General features: G+C 45.2%; 1 protein-coding gene across 1 annotated transcript; it reads right to left on the reverse strand.

Moving 5' to 3' along the window:
- Positions 1-212: 212 nt before the first annotated feature.
- sap30bp (SAP30 binding protein) lies at positions 213-22,034 on the reverse strand. Its single transcript, XM_035406078.1, has 11 exons — positions 21,885-22,034; positions 20,541-20,656; positions 16,802-16,849; positions 11,087-11,129; positions 6,903-6,991; positions 3,910-4,001; positions 3,377-3,437; positions 2,520-2,571; positions 2,357-2,415; positions 1,496-1,580; positions 213-1,250 (listed from the first exon to the last, which is right to left on the reverse strand). Exons 1-11 carry the CDS (start codon positions 21,970-21,972, stop codon positions 1,072-1,074), a joined length of 912 nt encoding a protein of 303 aa, XP_035261969.1. The 5' UTR covers positions 21,973-22,034; the 3' UTR covers positions 213-1,071.
- Positions 22,035-22,494: the final 460 nt, after the last annotated feature.

The following is a 22,494-nucleotide window of genomic DNA, read 5'->3' on the forward strand; positions in this document are numbered from 1 at the left end:
AAATACAGCAGCCTGCTGTGTTTAGGGGAATAATGGTCATCATATAAATATTCCCTGGAAAAAGACATTTTCTCTGGAGAATGCAGGATTACCACACGAGACCCCGGGAACAGAATGTCCAGCACAGCCAGTGAGAAGCTGGCACAGCGGTCGAGAGGAAGGAGGAAGTAAAGAAAAAGATAACCCTGGAAGCCGAACAAAAGGACGGTCAGTTGTAAAGAAGGTATGGAGTTTTTTTTATTTCCCTTACTGACAGTAAGCAGTATATACATGTGTAAAAATACTACCAGGGCGTAGAATCCCAGTAACAATTAAAATGAGACAAAAATACTAACACACTTGATTCCAACATTTTCAAAAGGTGTCTTTTAACAGCAGTGATTTCCCCCCCAAGCACCCTCTCTCCAATTGTGTCAGACACCTTGTCAGACGCTCTGTTTCACTGCCAGGACAAAAAAATTATAAAAAGAAAAAAATAAGAGTGGGGGGTCCAAGACTGATGTACAAGCCAACAGATCAGGAGGCAGATGGACCGGTTCAAACAGGAACCCAATCTCTTAACAGCAGATTCATCCCAGAACTGAGCTGAAACCTGTAATGTCTATAAAAATACAGATGATGTGACCCCACCGCCATCGGCCAATATAACTACATAAATATACACAACAGTGAGAAGATTTTAACGGTAAGATGGATCGACTTCCCATTTCTAGGTTCCTGAGCAGAGACAAATGAAACCAGGCGCTTCCGATGACGCTCCTGTCTGCTTTCCAGGGCTTGTAACTGGCAAACCTGACAGAGGGCTATTCAGTACTCAGCGAGAAGCGAAAGGGGCTGTTAGAGACAAATTAGATGACGTGGGAGAAAGAGTGGAGCTGGGCGGGGGGGGGAGTGTTCAGACAGAAGTGTTCCGTGATCAGCGTCGTGCTCGGGCAGATCGGGCCAGCAGGGGTGGCGTGGCGATGGCGCCTCCAGAGTCTCCCCTCCACTTCCAAAACAGCGGCTGCCCCACACAGGCCTTTACACAGACTCGCTGCCCCGCCCCACACCACCATGCCCCGCCACGCCGTCTCACTGCTTGGCCTTCTTGAGGATGGTGCCGACCGCAGAGATGACCGTGGTCTTGGTGCCGCTGGCGGTGGTGGTGACCGAGACGACGCCGGGGAGAGTGGCAGTGGTGGTGAGCAGCGCTGGCTGCGCCAGTGTCACCGGGACGGCCGAGTCCCACTTGCTCTTCCTCTTCTGGGCCTCTGCAGGGCGAGAAGCAGGACGAGGAGGGAAAGAGGCTTTAGACAGCGGCATCTCTGCACAGCACCAAGTTATAGCATCCAGAGAAATATCTGAGCATGAAAAGATCACGAAAAAGACCAAGAATTTGAACTTTAAGGCTAAGAACGGGGGCTCTGTTCAACGGGAGTATCATCTTTAAGCAAAGCAGAATTAAAGGACAGTCAAGCTGTGACAAGGCACAAGTCCACACAGGACAGGCTCACACCTGTTGCCGTGGTGCTGGCTGTGTTGGTAGTGGGGGCCGCAGCATTGGTGGTTGTGCCCTTCTTAGTGCCCGTCACAAACTCGATCTGAAACAAACATGTCAGCGGTTGCCATAGCAGTTCAAACATGACTCAAAACCTCCAATTCATCCCTCCCAGTACATGTCCTCGTCAATCCAGAGAGCCAAAACTCTCAATAGCAGCCTGTGAAAACACGCACTTCTCCACTTCTTCCTGGCTTGCTGCGATGTACACTTTGTACTAGGCAGCTTCCTATGCATGCAGGTAATGACTTTTCATAGCCTCTGGAATTAGCTTTTTGGACAACTTCGCACACCTACAGAACGTTCCCCACCCTTTTTCTACATCCTTTGACTCTGTAAAAATCTTGATGATGGTAAACAGCAGCGAAGAGGCTTGAGCTGTTAAAACTTGCCCCCAGATGTACGCACAAGCACACGCATTTCTGTATTTCAGTGGTGACAGGAGTAAATATTAAGAAAACAGAGCTTGTTACAACTTGTACTTTCTCATCATCCTTGGTGATGAGAGAGAAACAGGAGGAGACATAACAGAGAAAAACCACATAGAGTGGAATACAAAAAAGTATGCAGGAATACAACAAAGTCAATTCCTATGACAATCATTGTGCCTGATGGAAATATTCAGGGGGTGAATCATAGGCCTAAGCGCTCTATGTGATTACTGGGAAAGCAAAGGCATACAAAAAATGTGCAAATACATACATGGCGTGTAACATTTGTGCAGTACACAGCTCAGCTAATTTCAGTGTGTTAATAATGAGATGTTACAGCTCAGTGTTCTTTGTACGAGTGAACAGGGAAGTGCCTCAGGGCACTCACCTTGGTCCGCTCCTTTTTAGCCTTCTCAAGCTTGTCCATCTCCACTTTCTGAGCTTTGGCTATAAGGAGAAACAGATGCACACTGAACAAAGACCACAGGGGGCAAACAGCAGCCAAGAAAGATCCTGAAAAAGGAAAATATGCAGGGACCTGCTTACTCTACCTAGAGCTTCATAATAAGAGTCCTCAGACCAGCCATGCGGATCAAACATGTCCTGAGGGGAAAGGAAGAGAAACAGGATTCACATTCCTTCCTGCAGATTTCACCTCTCCAGTATCACTGAAAGTCATCTTACAACTTCAATATCATCTTGTTATACCACAATCCACAAAAAATGATGCCTTAGACGCTCTCTTACAGACATCAAATTAAAATAAAATTAAAATGGGAATATGTATTCAGTTACCCGAGTAATTTATGATCAGATTGCAGAAACATAATTGTGTCAGGGTGCTATAATTATTTTAATACTTATATAAAAACTCTCCTACTCCCATTCTGTGATAGCTGCACTTTTACTTTCAAAAACATAAATAGCCAATATGGGCATGGAGTTTTCTGTCCCAATGGTCAACAATGAGAGTGTGCCTTTGAAAGTTTATTATGACAACTCAGGGAAAACAGAGGTCACTTTAAGAGACAACTATGCAATACAATACATGACAACAATACTACAGACCACACCCCTCGCCAAAAGCTTTTCTGAATTAAAAGAGCATGCTGGAAACTGAAATGTATTCATAGCCATATTGAACTGAAAGTGAAAGCAAGTTACAGAAAATTCTACATTCTACTTAGGATAACCACAATCGTAGCAGCAACCCAAGACAGCTTTTGGTAAAGCACCAGAAGACCTCATGAACGGCACCTTACAGAACTTTCTCTTACAGAAAGTTTGCTAGCAATTATGCTGCTTTAGTAGGCCATATGTGCAAGGATATTCACTTCAAATTTAAAATAGGACGTTTTCTCTCTTCAATGAGACTGTTCAGATGAATGTAAACAATATAAACCTTTACCTTTGGATAGTTGGTTCCAAGCTCATCAATGCCACAGTACTGAATAAGTTTCTCGTAAATGCTGAAAAACACACAGGGTTACTCACAGATATGGAAGATCACACAAACACACAGCCTGGGAAACTGCCATTGCTGCTAAATAATGAACAGTACTACAAGAGAGCTACTTGCACAGAGGACTCACAACTACTTCAGGTTATCAGTATAAATATGCATTGCTGACAGAAGTACCCTACCAACATCACTGCCTTACAATCACACAAAATTGAGTCAACTGGGCTTTTTGGCTTAGTTGTATGTAACCTCATGTAAGAATTTATTGGTGATTTTTTCAGTTGGTGATTTCTTGGCACAAAAAAAGGTTTTAGTGTGAACCAATTGGTTCAAGCGGCCCATTATTAGTTTTGAAAATGATAGCTACAGTCATTGAAATTCATGTGTCACGCCAATATCAACATTACTTCATAAACCTTTATCTATTGCATATGACCGATGGAAATAAGACTGCCACCAACAGAAATCGGGTGACACACCTGGGATTGCGAAACTCCTTCTTCTTCTGGATGTGGCTGTTTGTGTCAAAGTCACCGTGTAATTTACGTTCATAAAGTTTATGGATCTTCTCCTGTCAAGAAAACCAACAATAAATTTCTGTCCCAACAGTAGTTTACGACCAGCGGTCTGAAGCTTCTGAGGCTTCTTTCGGTGGGACTTTCCCTTCCAACAGTGCATGGCTGGTAGTCTCGCATTTCTAAGCATGTCTCTCTGTCCACCGGTCTGCATGTCAGTGTGCTGTCTGTCTGTCTGCTCATGAAAGAGAAGGGCTTGTGGTCAGGACGTAAACACGAAGCTCGCCCAAGCAGCACTGTATACAGCCAGCAGAGCGCTCTGAATGGGGTCATTGTGCGATCACCATTTCTGATACCTGGGGGCTATATTTGACGAGCAGGCTCAAGCGAGACCCCAGAAACTGGCGCAGGCCTAGGCCTAATCCGTCTTTCCGCTCGCCGCGTTGCCCTCGGCGATAAATCATCAGAGCAGATGGACAGGTGACGGCAATTCCAGATGTACATCTACTCTAAAAAGGGGCTGCGATATGAAGACGTGAGAAGAAAAATTTGTGAAAGAGGAGCGAAAGGGCCGGGCGGGCAAATAACAGGAAACCCGACGGGCCAAATTTGTGCGCTGCCCGTGCCCTAACAACGAAACATTTTTATTTGGAAAAGCACGGCCCAACCCTTCCTCTGCAGTGGGGCAGTCATTGGGCTTGAGGGGCAGGATGTTAGTCATGAGGACACAGACAAAAGAGCGGAGCCGAGGGCAGGGCCCTGCAGCACCGCGGGGAAGGGGGGTGGGGTGGGGGGGCGTGCGTTTCTGCCACGCCCGGCCGCGGCCACTTCAAGCGGCATCTCTGCCACGGAGCGCGGATGCAGGGCCCTGCTCCTCTACACCCGTGAGCAGCAATGGGCCGTTATGATGAGCACAGCAAACCTAGAATCAAACACTCACTGGTTCAGACTACGTGGGGTGAAAAGCTTCACAAGAAATACCCAGAGGTGTGAATGAAAAATAATAAAAATATCAGTGTGTAAATGATCAGTATTTAAATCAATTAGCACAACGGTACCTGCTAATTAATAAATAATGCCAAAAAAGAAAAGGCTGCTTTATAACAAAGTGGTGGAGTACTGAGGGAAGCTGAAGGAGTCAACAGAATAGCATGCGTAGGCCCACCCAAAGCAATGACAAGGACAGACTATGATTCACTCTGATTCATAAAGGTCTAACATTACCTGAGCGTTATATTCAACTGATATGCTTTATTTAGTCTGGGCCACCACTTCAAATTCATATGAGGTCAACAAAAAAAATAAAGCACCAGCAAACAAAATTCAATACAGCTGTTGACCTTGGCCCACGTTCGGCAGTATATGACAATGAGCTGGAAATTAATATTCAGAAGCAAACAGCCCCAGCAGGAGATACCGGGGAGTGCAGAACACAGAGGAACACAAAATAGTATCATGCTATTGTATCGTATGTTATCATATTCTGAGTCCTGCAGTCCATGTCATTGCTACAATAGCATTACTATCAAAGTAAAATGAAAACAGTGGTTTGCAAGAAATACTGGAAAAACTATTTGGTCTACATTATTCCCTTCTTTTGGATAAACACAGCGTGAAGTATGGCAAAACAACCTACTGTTTTAATGTAAATTCCATATATATAATGGTATATAAAGGTATCATTTTTGACCAGCAACAATGATGTCAATCTTTTTATTCCGTCATTTCTTTTTATTCCTGTCAGTTCATTAGGTTTCATGCATCAAGTCTTTCCAAATTTTAGGCAATAAGTCTTTCCAAATGAGTTTGTGGACTTTAGGCATACTGGTATAAATCCATGAAAAGCCGTAAATGAAAAGTTCAACCTTCGTGAACACAAAAAATGAATAAATAAAAATGAAAATACATTTCTATAATAATGCTAAAAATGGACAATCATTTGTCTGACTTTGTTATTTCAATAAGGAATAGAAGAGTATTGAAACCTTCACAGTAACATTTTGCTTAACTGACTGCATTTGACTGTGACATCATTACCCTGGGACTCTGGTGTGAAGCACAGGTCACAAGGACAAATAAACAGCAGGGGATTGGCTAAAAGTTCACAGAACCTGACCATATGCGTCAAACTCTTGGAGAACTTAAAGAAACCAACACGCCAGGTGCTGATTACAGCATTTTCTCATTAAAAAAATATCTGCCAGGAGAGGCAGATTTACTATAGGTTGTTCAATAATTCTACAGGAAGTTTTCCAAGGGCTCTTTGTTCTGCTTATCTGACAATACAGAGACTTGGCTCAGCTCTCAAGTTTGTCAGAGGGCTGAGAGTGCCCCTTTACTACCTGGAGGCCATTGTGTTTCCAGCCTCCCAGGGATACGTTAGAGCCAGGCCACGCTGCCAAATCAGCCTCCAGCTAAAATACCCGCACAGATGCAGACACACACGCCCAAACAACAGCCTCTTTCCTTCCTAAGCTGGAATGGTTATTCGAGAATTTGTTTAATTTCAACTGTTCTAATATGAGGCAACTGGGTAGGTGGGACAGAAATTTTAAAATAATTCAATCACTTTTGGAGTTTTACCCAAAACAGGAAGACAGATTCCTCCACGTGAACAACAAAATTACTCTCAAATATACGAACAACTTCTCTGACTCTGGCTCTCCACATTGTGTGTGGCAGCGTTCATCTTGCTGCTAACCTGAATCAATGCACAACTCAGGAACCAATGGAATGTGCCAGGAATCGGACAGCTCAGTGACTAACGTCTGAGAACATCAATAAAACAGACAAGGGCTTGATTGCACCTGCATACCAGAAGAAAAAAAAAAAAACGAAATTATTGAATGATGACCAGTTTCCTGTTTCCTGGCTCCAGCCAACCAGAGTGGCCCGAGCTGCATTTGGGGCATTCTCCAGGTCTGCCCCAGCTCAGCGTGTGGGCGGGCAGCACTCACCTGTAGGTGGTTGGAACAGCGTCCTGGCGGCTCGGGTGGGATCCGGATATCATCCGGTGACATGTTCCTCACCGTTTCTGAAAACTGGGCTGGAAGCAGCAGAAGTAGGAAACGCTCAGTCTTGCGCAATGACCGGCTTTATTCATACATACAGAATTAAAAGCACAACCCAGACTAGGAATACATGTGAAGACTCTACAAGGGTAAACGTTAGCATTTTGACAAATAAGGAGGAGTGAGCAGAGTATTGTTAAAACAGAAGTTATGATAAATTTTTCAATATGAAGCTATTCCAGATGGGGCAGTGCAAGGGGTTTTGCCAGGCTCTTTTGCAACCACCATCATGACGAGAGGAGAAAGGTCTGGAATGAGGAGGCCTCGGCCCCACCCAGTCTGGGTGTGTCAGGGCTTGTGCTGGGAGGGCGCTGCGCTGCCCTGTTCTGCTCCTAACTGCAGCTCTGCCATTAACGCGTGTCAGTCCGCGTTCCCATCTGTCCAGCCAGCCTGGACCCTGAACACTTTCTCCCCCCTCTCCACAGCACGCAAAGAACTCCTACAAACGGGCTAATGTCAAATCCTCCCCAACCTCACCCACTCCCCCTTTCTGCTGAAACTAAGGTAACAGGGTCCTTCATTCGCTAAGACGTGCATTTTGTGCTGAGACAAACCATGTCTGCATGGCATTCCTGGGTATGTTCCAGGTTCATCAGGTGTAAGACAAAAGGTTTAGAAGGGCAACCCCACTGGTAAAAGTTACCTAGATGGTAGAAATAAATACACATCTATATAGCTCAGACGGACTTCCGACTAACCTGCATCAGCTCTAGACAGCGGCGAGTAAAGCACTATTCACCGGTTTAAATGGACCGGAGTTTCTCAGTCATTGCTTATCTTATCTTACCATTCATTCCTTTATGTGAAAGACGAGCAGTAAGAATGCTTTTCTTTACCAAAGGTTTCTATGTTTTTAGTTCAATTTCATATGGAATTTGCCAGAAGGATAGGATGTTAAGATATTTCGGCTTTATTAAAAAAAAAAAAAAAAAAATTTTTAAATGGAATTTGTTTCTAATAGACCAATGCAATATCCTGCTCCATGCACACAAAACATTCCAGTCCAGACAGGTAGGTGCTGACCTCAGCTTCCCCTCCTCCCCTCCCCCTAGGCTGAAAAAGTGCCTCTAACTCAGGTAGTCACTCCCAAAATCCTTAGACTTGGCCTATGCCTCCTCAGCCTCGCCCTCCCCTGGCTCCCAGCCCACAGGCACTCCCTTGACCGGGCTTCACACTGCAGAACAGGAGAAATAACACTGCCTGCAGGATATGAAATACCCCTGCCTTTCCCTCTCCCTCTCCAGACCTGACCAGGCAAGTCCGACGACTTCTGCTGAATATAACAGCACATTCCCCGCCTGAAACACGCCGCCCAAGGCGCGATCTCTGCCTGCCCGAGTGTGTGTGTGTGGAAAATTATCTGATAGACGCACTGGATTGTTTTCCTTGTGAAACAGCTCTCACAAATCACATCCACTCCTTGCTATTCCGGCATCCAGAGTTCAAATGAGTTGATCACAAACACAAGTAAAAATTCTCTCGCGCACCTACGAGCAGCTGACTAGAACGCGTGTGACTCGGTGAAATCTCCAAAGCAAAGGAAACCCCGCAGCTCCTGACACAATGTCTCAGGTGTGAGCCGTTTGTGCACCCAGCGAGCCGGGCAGAACCGCGCTCCACACCAAAGCCTCCAGTGAATGCTGCTTATTCATGCATTTTGGCCGACGCTAAGCACAAGCTGCACGTTCCTCTATCAACGGTGGAAACAGGACATTAACACACCGAGGACTATTAAGAAGAACGGTAAAGCAGGACCCAGCTGTAAGCTTCTTAAAAGTTACATAAACTCTGAAAACTTCCAGCGGGTTGTTGAAAGTAAAGGAAGAGCTGGGAGGAAATGGCCTCTAGCACGACACACTGAAAGGAGGACATCGGCGAGACGTGGAGAAGCACTTCCCCGCCTCACAGACAGTAACGGGCACAGCGCTGTGCGCTGTAATACGAGTCTGTCAGAAAACAGGAAAATGAGTTCAACAATTCCTCACATTTCACGCCAAATTGCCTCACTCCCCTCCTGACAACCAGAGAGCCACTCACTGAGCCTGACCCCACAAATAGTGTGAAGATTTCATCTCCTCGCAGATTCTAGGTGACCCAGGTGAATTAATTCATATTTCTGGGAAGACAGAGAAATTGAACAAATGTATGTGCATTTATGCATGTCTGTAAATATACATAAACAACGGACAAAGGCAGACACAACACAGAAGATATGGATCTATATTGGCTTGTGTGTACTACACTATGCAAGCATGCATGTAATCCACTGTGAATATGGTGAATAAAATAAATATAATAAATGCACTGTTGACTAAAAGCCAATTATTAAAATTCACAAATGTCACCGTCCCGTACTTGTGTTGTACATTTTCCACACAAGTCCAGAACCTGAAATGCACACACCCAAGGTTCATTTTTAGTTACACTTTGCTCCTTGAAATTGTTTCTTCTTGCCTAAGCAGCACCTGACACACTCTGTATAGAGCTTCTCTTTTCTTACTGATTTTTTTCTAAGCCCCACTTTACATCTGCAATTACGACAGAACATTCTAAAACATTCTAGAACATTCTAGAACATTCTGTTACCAAAAGAAAAAAAATAAATGCAGCACGGCCAGTGCTGATCTGTGCACATTTATCCGAGTCATAAAACCGCAGAGAAGATCTCAGTGAAAGGACAGTGTGGCACAGAAGGAAGTAGACTATGCCCTGGGTGCACATGTTGGCCTTCCGCAGGGTCCTGCCTCCAGTTGAGTGTAGGGCGAGTGACATATGAGGGCACAGGCCTGGACGGCGCGGCGTGTTTTCACACTGCCCAGCGCTCAGTGACAGTGTCCCCACGCACGCACGCACGCACGCACGCGTGTGCAGCCGAGCCAGACGGACTGACCGCAGGCGCTAGCGGACCAATGAAAAGGCTGAAGGGAATGCCCAAATCAGTGCCGCCTTTGTGTGCCCCGAACAAAGCCGATCTTCAAAATCCTCTCCCCAGACCTTTACAAGAAAATTCCAGCATTTTGCTCCCTCTTTGTGTTTGGTACATCAAATTACTGAAATTCAGCCCCCCCCACCCCCCCACCCCCCCCTCCCCTCCCCAACCCGCCAGTCCACATTCCAACTCTTTGACTGTCATAAAAGCCAAGCGGTGCACGAGACAAAACTGCTTCCCCTTTTTTTGTTTTCCAATTCAATTCGATTTTTGCAAACTTTGGTTGGAATTAACACCAACCAATCTCAAAACACACTGGCCTAATTGGGATTTCATAAGGAGCTTAACAGCCCAGCCAGTAAGAAAGTGAGCAAACAAGGAGTGCCTGAGTTATAAATTAATCCAACTGTCAAATCCAACTGTGGTGCGCAGGAGTGAAATTTAAAACCACGTGACGCGCGTGAAAGGACAGGCATGGGCTGGAAAAGCAGCGAGCGAGGCCCAGACGGCAGGGTGGAGCTCTGGCGGGAGCACGCCTGCGGCGGCTGTGGGTTTGACTGACTGGCGCTCCGTACCAGGTGACACGCGCACACACCTGCTTCCTGCGCCCGGCAGAAGGGCGGGATGCGCAGGAGACCCGGACGCAGCCGCGGTGATTCACAGCGGGTGGACCTCTCACACCCGTCTGCGGAAGGACAGCGTGATGCATAACGCCACGCCACGCCTCGCCTCACTCTGCGGCCGGTCCGCCGCCTAACAGGGAGTACCCCGAGGACTGCCCCCCACCTTCCAAACTTACACCACCGCGCCGGCGTCCTGCTCAGCGGCCTCGGGACAGACCCGCGCGCGCCACCGCTGAGCGGGCCCAGTAGCTAATCATTCACAAACTCAAACAGCACTCGCCACCCGCATGTGACGCGGAACCAGGAGAAGTCTGCACCTTCGTAACCTGCGTCCCCTGAGGAAGACTCAACCTCAGGCAACGACTTCACCGTCTGACAACCAAGCCTACTCTGGTCGCAAAACGAACTGCGGCCACACAGACAGACGCACAGACAACGTGGGCCTGACGCACGTGCCAGCAGCTAAGGGCACGCGCAATGCACGGCGCCTGGGGTTGATGTAAACGCAGCCTACTCACCGACCAGTTCGTTGGGGTCTCTCTTCTCACTTTCCGAAATTTCCTAGAACAAAGCACAGTTAAGAGCAGGCTTTCAGTCATTAGGGCAAGAAACGTGACAACGGTCGGGCAGTCTAAGACTCAATGCATCCCAGCCAAAACTCCTGCTATGAAGAATCTGCCGGGGGAACAAGTCAATGGTAGTAATATCAGACAGGACTGAGGATGCGCAGTCATGTTTTATTGTACGGCTGGGGATACCTACAAAATGGATGGTTACACGGTTAAGCATGGAATCCACAGCAAATGGCAATGGCATCAGCAGTCATGAATGTCTTTACCAACGTTGTAAGGAGACTAATGTTGACTCGAGAGATGGAAATAACGCTGCCAATACAGCAGCAGTTAAAGTCAATCCGGGTCCTATCAGAAGCAGGTCAGCAGACAGGAAAAGCAGGAGGTGTGTGAACTGAGTGCAGACTGACTGTTGGGGCCATCAGATCCCACTCAGGGTCGGTGGGCTTCTGCAAAAACATTTAACTTACCGTTATCTTTCAGCTGAAGATACATATCTATCTTTATCACATGATTACAGTACATAAATAAGACGGTCTGTGTTCAGTCATTGCAAGGACTAGCTACATGTCACAAGAGCGACAAGTGGCCCTCAGGACACTGTGACGGTATGATCTATACATCAATCTTATGTTGGGAAATTATTGTGCAGTGCTCACTTTTGTGACCAACTACCGGGTCCAGGGGTGGCATTTATTAGAACTCTGATCTATCTGGGCCCACGCATCTTTACCTGTCACTCACAGTGTGTGGGCACGGCAGAGTCCTAATATCAGAGACTGAGGAAATCTTGCTTCTTGGACACATTATAACCCTTGAGATATGGTGACTGCCCTTACCTTCATTTGTAAATGATGATACACTACCATTGAAATTTAAAAATGTGTTCAGAGTTCCTCCCACAGTCCAAAGGCATGCAGGTAGGCTAATTGGAGACTCTAAATTGCCCACAGGTATGAGTGTGTGAGTAAATGGTGAGTGGATGGTGTGTGTGCCCTGCAACAGATCGTCAGCCTGTCCAGGGTGTATTCCTGCCTCTCGCCCAATGCATGCTGAGATAGGCTCCAGCATCCCCATGACCCTGCCCAGGATAAGTGGGTATAGATAATGGATGGATGGATGTTCACAGAGGTGTATTTGTTGTATTTGTCTTTGGCAAGCAACTGCAACATGCCATTTACATTAGGGGAATAAATCCCACAATGCAAAGCCACATAAGCTAGTTGCTTAATGTTACTAACAGTAAGTGTGCCAGTTATACTAATAAAATAATCCACTTGACCGTCAACTCAGCCACTAAACTTCTGGAAAAAGTAGACAAGACATTGTGCATGTTGTGTGAAATAAGAATGTGAAATTAGTCAAACACCTCTCACCTGGGACAGGTTGTATATTCCAGTCTACAGTATATTTCTTAAAGCATGCGGTTCCTCTAACCAGTGAACGGCCCCTGTGGCTGGCACCGGGCACCCACAGCTCAGGGCCAGGCATGCTGTGTAACAGGGCGGGGTCACCGCTTAGGTGTGACTCATGCTTATCTAAGCCCTGAGCACAAATCGCTCTGCGGCGGAACAAGCTGTGACTCGGCACAGCAACAGCGCGCCAGCAACCAACGCACAGCCGGAACACTAAACGACAGCTCATGGCTACGTGTTGATAAAGCCACATGATGCCAGCGATTATAAAATATTTTATTCTACCTGAGATTATATTAGGGGGCGGAAAACGGAAATGATTTAATAACGCAATAAATGCACAAATGGGTGGCTAATGGAAATCTGAATGTTACCAGTGTGGGGGCCGGTTCGACATCTTGTGTTGACGCAGCCTGCTAAATAACAGAAACAGGCGAATGCTAGGGCTAGTTTCCGTCCTACGCTATTTTTGTGGACATTAGTTGATGCAGCCAGCAACTGAACGCTACCCATCGTTGTCTCTGCCAATAAATTTTCTGTTCATTTAGCTAACTGTGCCAATATTTCAGGGCACAGCTATATAGCAAATCAGCAAGTTGGCAGGTTGGCAGGCTAAACTGCATGAGAGAAAAACACCACCTCAACAGTGGATTTTATTTAGACATACAAAAAGCAGAACAATTAGGCTAAAAGGCATAATTACGGTGATGACAGAAATATTTCACAAAGATTCAAATACAGGAACAGGTAACATATTACTGGCAAACCAGTGCTCTGAGCCCACTCCACCTCTCTGAGGGCAGGCCGTCAGATAAGCTCTCAGCCTCATGGGTCTGAAAAAGCCACTCAAAAGGTTTTTACATTAAATGAGTTTATTTCAACCAGACCCTTATTTTCTTAGTATTTTCCATCATTCCTATCGGTTCTGACAGTATTTCACACAGCTGCTTCACTGTTCATTAACGATAGGAATGATGGGAAATACTACGAAAATAAGACCCAGGTTGGGTCTTATTATCTTTTAACGGCCTTAATATATTCACTTTCTAGTGAGGTTTCCAGTGCTGTTATCCAGCATGTAAGTTCTCAGAGTATAACAGAGAGACTGGATCCTTCTAAGACAACAAACTATGCAAGGGTGGGGGTGGGGTGGGGTAATCAGTGCTGATTCTGAAAGGTTGCCTTTCCATGCCAAGACTCTGGGCATCACAAGGGTTCAGCAGAGGGGAACAGTGCTCCCATTCACTCAGCGACTCATTCTCTCTCACACACATACCTCAGTATGCCACACAATACTGCCACCCTGTTACCTAGCAACTGCGGGGGCACATCCAAGCATTGCCCTGGAGGGGAGGGAGAAGGGGAAGTACCAAGTGACTGGGGATAAAGGGGAGTCGCAGTAAGGGGGGGGGGGGTAATTTTAAGGGGTCTGGCGGGGAGCAGGAGCAGGTGTACAGTAAATCAAGAAACAAACATATTTTTTTGAATCACACTGCCACTGCCCACAATAGCGCTATGCCCATGAAATCCAACAGCATCGATTCAACTCGCAATTCCGTGAAACTGCCTCCATTCCCTGGTATTGCTTTGTGGCTTTTTAAGGGGGCGGGGGGGGGGGGTGGTTGGGGGTCATCTTTTCTCCCCTACCCCGATGTGAGACAGTGAACTGAAAAATGTGGAAATGAGCCTCTCTCTCTCCCTGCTGTTGCTCTTTGTTCCTCAGGCTGCTCTCCACAAGGAGAGGAAATGCATCACTCTGCCAGCCAAGGAAAACTGGAGCTGGTAGAGACCAGTTTGCTTAGGCCAATTTTGAATAGCACGGCTTGTTCAAAGCACCAAGGGGAGGGCAGCCATTTTGAGGGCTGAATGAGGAGTTGACAAAACAGACTCCAGAACGCACCGGAATCAGCGAGAAGAGCTTCTGATGCAGTAGGCTCCATTTTGACAGAGAGCACCATCAACATTGGCGTCTATACACACACAAAGCAGAATGAGGACACGCGCGCTAACCGGCTCCTAAAAAACAAAATGTGTACAGAAAATATTTTAAACCCGACATCGCGTTCGTACTACCTTTCCCATCCTTTGACTACACAGGGCTTTTTAACTGACAATTTTTATCAACAGCAGACATGTTTTGTGCATTTGTGCGATCCAGCAGCAGAACAGAGAGGCTGCAGATTACCACTGCAGCCCTTCTGTTTGTTTACCAGCGCTCCGGGCCCCGGAGAGGACACAGCCTGCAGAGGACGCTGGGAACTCTCAAATGCAACAGGGCGCTAGAAGCTGCTGCAGAAGCGCTGGCAGGTGCTTTTACTGGGCAGCCTGCAGATACCGAGCTGTTCACACCGACTCTCCAGCAGGCGCCAAACGGCTGCAGAAGCACGAGCACGTCTGACACATTTAAACGATTTATCTGGCGTGTGAATAACATGCGTGAGGAGCTGTAATGTGCAGAGGCGACGCACAGCGCTGAAACGCTGCAGAGCGGGGAAAGGGCTCCACTTCCTGCCTCCGAGAGCAAGGCGGCAGAGCCACGTACATCAAGCGGAGTTGCGCAACCGCTCGACCCATTTCCTAATCGCTCGCAGCAATAAACCTGCGTGGGTGTGTTTCAGAAGCTCAGCAGCACGAGCGCTTCGCCGCACTTGGATCCTTTGTTGCTTTAACCCCTGAGGTTTCTTTCATTTGTCTTAAATAAACTTGAACCAGTTCTAAAGGGGGGGGGGGGGGGGGGGGGGGGGGGGGGGGGTAAAAAACAAAAAAAAAAGTACAGCAATTGTCCTCCCTTGCTTTTCCCCGTCCCGTGTTCATTTGTGATGAGAACGAGCTCATAAAATAAGAGTTGCATGCTGTTATGCTAGAATGTAGGCTTAGCAGCCTCATGTCTGGTGCCCATACTTATCAGAGCTGGGGAAGGTGGGCTACTAGGACCCCCGATGCCTGGATCTGCTCAGCTTTTGGCTTTGCCCAGAACTATTTCAGCAACAAAGCCAGAGCGCTGAGCCCCCCAGCTTCCAGAGTGCAGCCAGCTCCACGGGCGGCCCGTGCAATCAGCAGTGCCTCTGTCCAACACAAACAGGCTGAGGGCAGGAAGGCTGCAGACAAACCCAAACTCCTACCAGCAAAGCGGCCCCAGTGAGCCCGGCCTGTGAAAATAAAATCCCTCCCTGATAAAGATGCAGCGGGCTATCAGAGTCAGGCAGGTGCCAGTTCCAACAGCACCGCTGCCCCTCCCGCACCTCTGAGGCCCTGTCCCCCTCCCCTGCTCTCCCGGCAGCTCCACAGGGAGAGCGCAGACACACAGCCACGCCTCTCTGCGTCACACCCAGCCACCTCCACCACAAAGACAGGGCAGGAAACAGCCTCAGTCAAAACGGGATTTCACAGAAAGTACTACTTTTTATATATATACAAATAACAACAACAACAATAACAATAATAATAATAATAATAATAATAATAATAATAATAATAATAATAATAAAAGGCAGCCAAGAGAAAACACCAATACTAAAGCCCACCACCATGACATTCTCCTTCAAATAGCTGCTTCTATAAATGACTGATAAAGAAAACAATATTTTTAGCTCATCAGTAGCCAGTGAGCTCAAAATAAAAAATAAAATAAAAATGCATATAGCATATCCCTGCATCTTTACATTCCCCAAATGAAAATAATAGGGAAACATGTACAGTCCATATGGTCTGTGTAGAACTATATATTTATCTGTCATGGCTAATGTGGAAAAACGCAGGTATGCTCACAACAAAAAATCATACCTATAAAAAGGCTTTTATATTTACATACAAATACAGATATGTACGTTAGTGCATATAGGCATACATACATTCACACTCAAACTTATATTATAGTTTTGGCACATCAATTTCTTTTACACTTAGTCAACAAAAACAGTCACATTTCCCTCTCATTAACCTCTCACTATAATGTAATGGTACAATCCTGCTTCCACACACCTAAAACTGGGCAAGATTAAATGTGAAGCTTGGAGACATAGGTCCTCTGAATACCTCTGTATACAGCCATAAATATGCCCGGAAATGGCCTCCAGAAAAGGCTTCAAATCTAAATCAAGTGCTCCACCTAGTGGACTTTTTTTCTGTAATAAAATAACTGCAGGCTTCTTTTCAGTGCTCTCCAAATGTGGCTACTTCCCACACATCTACACCCCCTTCCTTTTTTCAGGTCACTAGGAGCCTCAAACAAGGGGGTTTCAAATACCTTAAAATCATCTTGGTCTCCCCCCTCAAGGTCTGATTCGTCCTCTTCCTACAAAGACAAGAATGCAAAGGGTTAAAACCACAGGTGGTGGGGGGGGCGGGGGTGTTGGGGAATCAGAATCAGAATCAGAATCAGAATCAGAATCGGGTTTATTGCCAAGTAGGTTTACACATACAAGGAATTTGTTTTGGTCAGGTGGTGCGTAACAGTGAACATAAAATAAGATAAATAGAGTAAGAATGTCACTGAACACAGGGCAGAGGCAAATTTCCCCAACCAACACTGATCTTTCTATGCGCAATAACACTTAACAGTGCAAAGGAGCCCACTGCAAATCATTCTGCATACAACTTAAGTTTTAAAAAAAAAAACATTGAATAAGTTGATGAAAAAAAGACCGAGTGATCTTTCGTCTGTTCCTTGTACAATAATTAACACGTTTTCCCTTATTTCCTACAGACAGGTTATATAACCTCTCACTAATGCTTCCTTATACACTTTATCTGGTTGCTGCATTAAGGGCCTGAAACTGAACCAATCTGCGATATGAATGTAGACAGCAAAACACACAAAACACGAAGCAAAACAGACAGCAAAACGGGGTGACATAGCTCAGGAGGTAAGACCGATTGTCTGGCAGTCGGAGGGTTGCCGGTTCAAACCCCGCCCTGGGTGTGTCGAAGTGTCCTTGAGCAAGACACCTAACCCCTAACTGCTCTGGCAAATGAGAGGCATCAATTGTAAAGCGCTTTGGATAAAAGCGCAATATAAATGCAGTCCATTTACACACATACACACACGCAAGCACATGTGCGTGCACACGCTCGCAACACAAGCACCGCACACACGCACACACACATACGCACGCGTTCACACGCGCACACACACATGCACGCACGCACACACACACACACACACTGAACATGTACACAAAAGAGCATTACACTCAAACACTTAAAACTGGGTGCTGCTGGACAGCTCATCCTTAAATGCCGCTCTATAACTATACACTCATTTACCCCTAATTATGCAGAATTTAATGACACCTGCATCCTTACACATACACATCCTGATCACATACATGCACGCAGACACGCACGTGCGCACACACACGCAACAAAAGCCTCCCTCACAAACAGCCATTTAAAAAGTGGATTACAGGCTCTAAAAAGCACAGCCCGGATTAGCTACTTGTATGACGCAGTGCTCAACTGTACTCCAAAAGTTATCCAGAAATGAATTTAAATGGCCTACACTGCACAATCCAGAGTACAGAAACAAGCTCTTCGCCCATGTTTTTTTTTTTTTGCTGGTCTGCAGCATTTATTACCATACTTTTCATGACATAACACAAAAAGGCACTAGGCACAAGCGAAGCTCTTCTGCAGACTTCACACTCCAGAGGCCACTCAGAAGGTATCCAAGCTGCCCCAAGCTGCCCCAAGCTACCCCACTACAGTATAATTCTATTTTTAAAACTTTGATTTGAAACTTATACAGTACAGCAATAGATGAGTAACCTTGACTTGGAAGTTGTGGTGCAATAATGCATTTTTCAAATGGTGGGGGGAGGGGGGGGGGGGGGAGGGTGGGAAATTATCTAGCTCAAAAAAAGTTTTACATTTAAACAAACAATGCAACACATCCAACCTTGCAATTAGTCTGTCAGGCAGAAGTGAGTAGCGTGTTGTGTAATTAGCCACTGACTGCATCACACACGGCATTAATAACCTAATTAAATGCATCACCACCTCTAGTTCAAAGTTTCCTGCTGTATTTTGTATTCATGACAATTATGTGAGCAGCTATGGCCTTTCCACCTTGCATTGTTTCGAATAACTCCAGGCAACATACACGCAGTAGGAGCACAGGAAAGGACGCAGGAGCATAATTACAGAACAACATAATTAAACTGCCTATTTGTAGTACCAAAGAACATACATCATAGAACGGTATACAGAAGTGAAAGTACTGATGTCATTACAGTTCATCTGTGACTATTGGCCCCAAAAGCCAGGGAAGAATCATACAAATTCAAACAGCCATGGCCAGCACAGAAGGGGGTGCTTTTGGGGTGCTGATGACATGGTTTTTGTGATACAATCGGTTGAGTTCTACTCAAGACCAGCAACAGCTACATGCCACCTTCCATCCACACTGACTGTATTTCTTCCAATAGAGGCATCAAGGGATCAACACTTTCTTGCAAACAAAACTATGGCAGACATGCCACGTCCAAATCTGCTTCCATACAGCCAGATGGTAGCTCCAAGATGGTGGCATCAGAGCCTCTATCATACATGTTGCTTGGTGTTGCTGAGTAACCGCCCTAAGACACAAAGACCTCCCACAGAAACCCGCCAAATCCATACTGGCCACACTTTTTACGTTCAGCGTGGTTTGTCATGGTCAGCCATGGTTTGGTAGATGATGCTACATGCAGGTGGTCACAGTTAGCGTTCACCAATGGCACCATGACTGAGAAACAAATCAGACAATAATCTAGAACCACATTCTGCAGCGTGCTCTTTCAGATGATAAGGGCTCACATTTGCGCATGTTCAGCCAGGATCGTGCCCCTTTTCCCCAGGCGCGCACAGCTGGCTATCCCATTCATGCTTCTGGGACCAGCGAGGGTTTGCACTGCTGTGTTACACAATCACAGAAGCTTAGCGCACATGCAGCACTATGCCATAAGAGGAATGAGTGCTCACAAGAAAAATAAAAGCTTTTGTATGGTTAATGGCACAGTGGATGCAGAAGTTGTTGCAGTTATATTAAAAGGGAGATCCACAAATTATTAAAATAATTCACAAAAAATATGGCCCCTTCGTATTTAACCTCCAAGGAGTAAAAAAAACCTAACCGGATTTTTCTTGATTGGTCAAAACTGCACATTGCTGCATGCAATGTCTTCTCGTAGATGAGTAAATCCTAAAGCAAGAAACTTTCTTTTGACCCATGTGAAATAAAATCATTTTCTTGGAGCTTATCATCTTTGAGCACATCAGCAAGGAGTTTCCAATAAAAACAACTGAAACAAGTTTACATTTGTAACCTGAGAAAAATAAAGTTATTTTAGCATTACTGAAGTATACGTCATTCCACGTTTGAGAATTAGTTTGACGTTTGAGAAAAAGCTTGTACTTGCAGTATACAGTTATTTTACTTATTTTATACAGTTTTTGTTAAGCTTTGTCAAGGGTGTGAATATCACTGTTACTGTAAGCACTCCAAATACTCCAAACACTACCAAATATTATCCACCAATTTTAATTTTTTAACACTCAATTCAGAAGAGATGCAGGCAGCCCTGCAGTTGGATGCTTGATTCTGTTCATTTCTGCATTGCCAGTCATCAGCATTGCAGTCACAGCTAATACAAGAGTGCTACTGCATGTTTGGCATATACTCTTACACTGACATATATACCGGCCCTCCAATATTGTTTTGGATGAAACTGTCAGTAATGAGATTCTGCTATTTTGGGTGGAATATGCCTGAATTTTACCAAATGATATTCACTATCTACACATAACTTCAGCTGAAATGTAGGTCTCTGACTGTGCACAGGACACCATAGCACTTCAATGCACCCCCATATGCATTAGTGTGCTGTATTTGTCTAACTGAATTCCACTCAATATATTATTAAAAGGAGAAAACCAAGTGTGTCTTCTTTTTACCAACAACCATAAAAAGGCATTTGAAGCCAATGCCCAGAAACAGTCTGACTGACCGAATTCCTGGAGCTGTCACCGCTGTCCTCGTCTGCAGAGTCCCTTCCTTCACCCTCCTCCATCCGGTTGACATCATCATCCCCATAGCTGGCTGACACAAGCCCACCATGGATCTCTGAAAAACACAATATGCCTCGTATTCAGTGTCCATCACAAAAGCAGGAACACTGTAGGTAAAGTCTCAACCTGGGCTGGCCTGATTATAGTATGACCGGTCACTCTAATCTCACCAGCACTGAGTACTAGTGCAAAAAATATGCCATGAAACTTAGCCAGGCAGCTCCCAAATTTTCATTACATGCAGTTAAAGGAATGTGGAGTTTTTGGATTTCAACCCGGGCACAACAGCAAAGGCTACTATAACTATATGTTACTTTGAACCTCCTTCACTTGCTAGCTGTAGTTCAGATTGATAAGGCTGATTGTGGTAGTCAATTTGTTAGCCAAAAATATAACCAGTGACTGTTTTTCAACTTTCAACTAAGATTAGCAATAAGAGTTGGGAAATTGGTTTCTGTTGTTATATGCACGGATTACACAACTCATTTATGCCAGGGCTCCAAAACCAGGATTTTCTTGAAGACGACCATTGAGGTCATCATTTTTATGCAGATATCAATTTTAATGTCATAATCGACGTGCAGACTTTCCAGTAAAACTCGAATTCATACAGTACTGTACAAATCTATGATATTATGACATTAGGACACACGTTTCAATATATGGCAACTAGTGTACTGAAGCGAAGTCTAGCTATATGTACACAGCTATAAACTGGTCATTTTCTGGCGAAAAGATTAAAAAGTATTGGAACCCCTGTTCTAATATGCCACTAGGTAAACTCTTGACATTTAAGGAAGCTGAAAATTTCACTTCGTAGGTATCTTCGTGGGAATAGTTAAATACGCAGCTCCCTGGCATAGTTTGAGAATGGAATAGGTTTACAATGTTAATTTACAAGCTAGTGTTACTTCCATCGACGTTAGTCAACTGGCAAATTAACGCTGGTGGCTCAACTACAATAGTCAACCAGGAGATCTGCCCTCATCATTCACAAGATAAACTAAACAACTGAATATGTGAATTCGTACCTTTCCCGCTTGCTTAGTAAAGTTAGCTAACTGGTTAGTTAAGTTAGCTTCATAGCTAGTAACGTTGTTGGTATTATAATAGGTATTTTAACTAGCTAACTAGATAGCGAACGTTACTAGGAATACTAGTGACATCTTGATTCCATGTGCGGTGTGCGGACCAAGCTTCCACTGAACTAATAAACCGCAAGGATACACTAAGGTAAAACACTGTGGTCCTAGTCTCACAAAATAGCTGCGACCGAGTCCTACCTGTTTCTCCGGCCTCTGCATCGGAATCGGGATCCGAATCGTAAACCGCCAACGAAGACAAGGGAACACTCTTTTTTCCGCTCGCCATTGCTGTTATGAGTCGCACAACTTTGGTGTCATTTGGCCATTCCTTTGCGCATGCTCTTTGGTGTATTTGAAAAAGAACCTGTGACTCAAAACAAAGCGCCATCTCCCCCTGGCGTAAACAAAGGTGGAAGACGTGTGTTGTAGGTTTGGTTGAAAGCACAAGTTTTAGTTCTGTGGGTCCAACAACGCTCTCTGGTTTAAAATAGGAGGAAGAAAGCACACGATTTAAGAAATAAATACACGTAAATAGCTCTTTTTATTTATTTATTTTAATTTTTTTTTTTTTTTTTTTAGAAAAATTGAGACTAGCTTTCAATAAAATTGAAACAAATATTTGTGTATGTAACTTCAGGTAAAGAGCATAAAATAAATACACTATATGACCAACGGTATCTGGACACCCCTTGGTTTGGGGCTGTTTTCAATGGTTTGGGCTAGGATCCTAGGCAGATCTTAATGCTACACCATACAGTGACATTCTAGATGATTCTGTGCTTCCCAAAACGTCAGTTAATGTGACTTC

This window comes from Anguilla anguilla, chromosome 2 (genome assembly GCF_013347855.1).
Source record: "Anguilla anguilla isolate fAngAng1 chromosome 2, fAngAng1.pri, whole genome shotgun sequence".
NCBI lineage: Eukaryota > Metazoa > Chordata > Actinopteri > Anguilliformes > Anguillidae > Anguilla > Anguilla anguilla.

Bases quoted from the DNA above. Each gene is read 5' to 3' on its own strand.
- sap30bp (XM_035406078.1), bottom strand. From the start codon at position 21,972: ATGGCGAGCGGAAAAAAGAGTGTTCCCTTGTCTTCGTTGGCGGTTTAC. The intron at 11,130-16,801 runs GTATTTGAAACC...GCTTTGTTCTAG, and splicing joins GAGACCAAGATGATTTTAAG to GAAATTTCGGAAAGTGAGAA. The intron at 2,416-2,519 runs GTAGAGTAAGCA...TTCTCCTTATAG, and splicing joins CTCTTATTATGAAGCTCTAG to CCAAAGCTCAGAAAGTGGAG.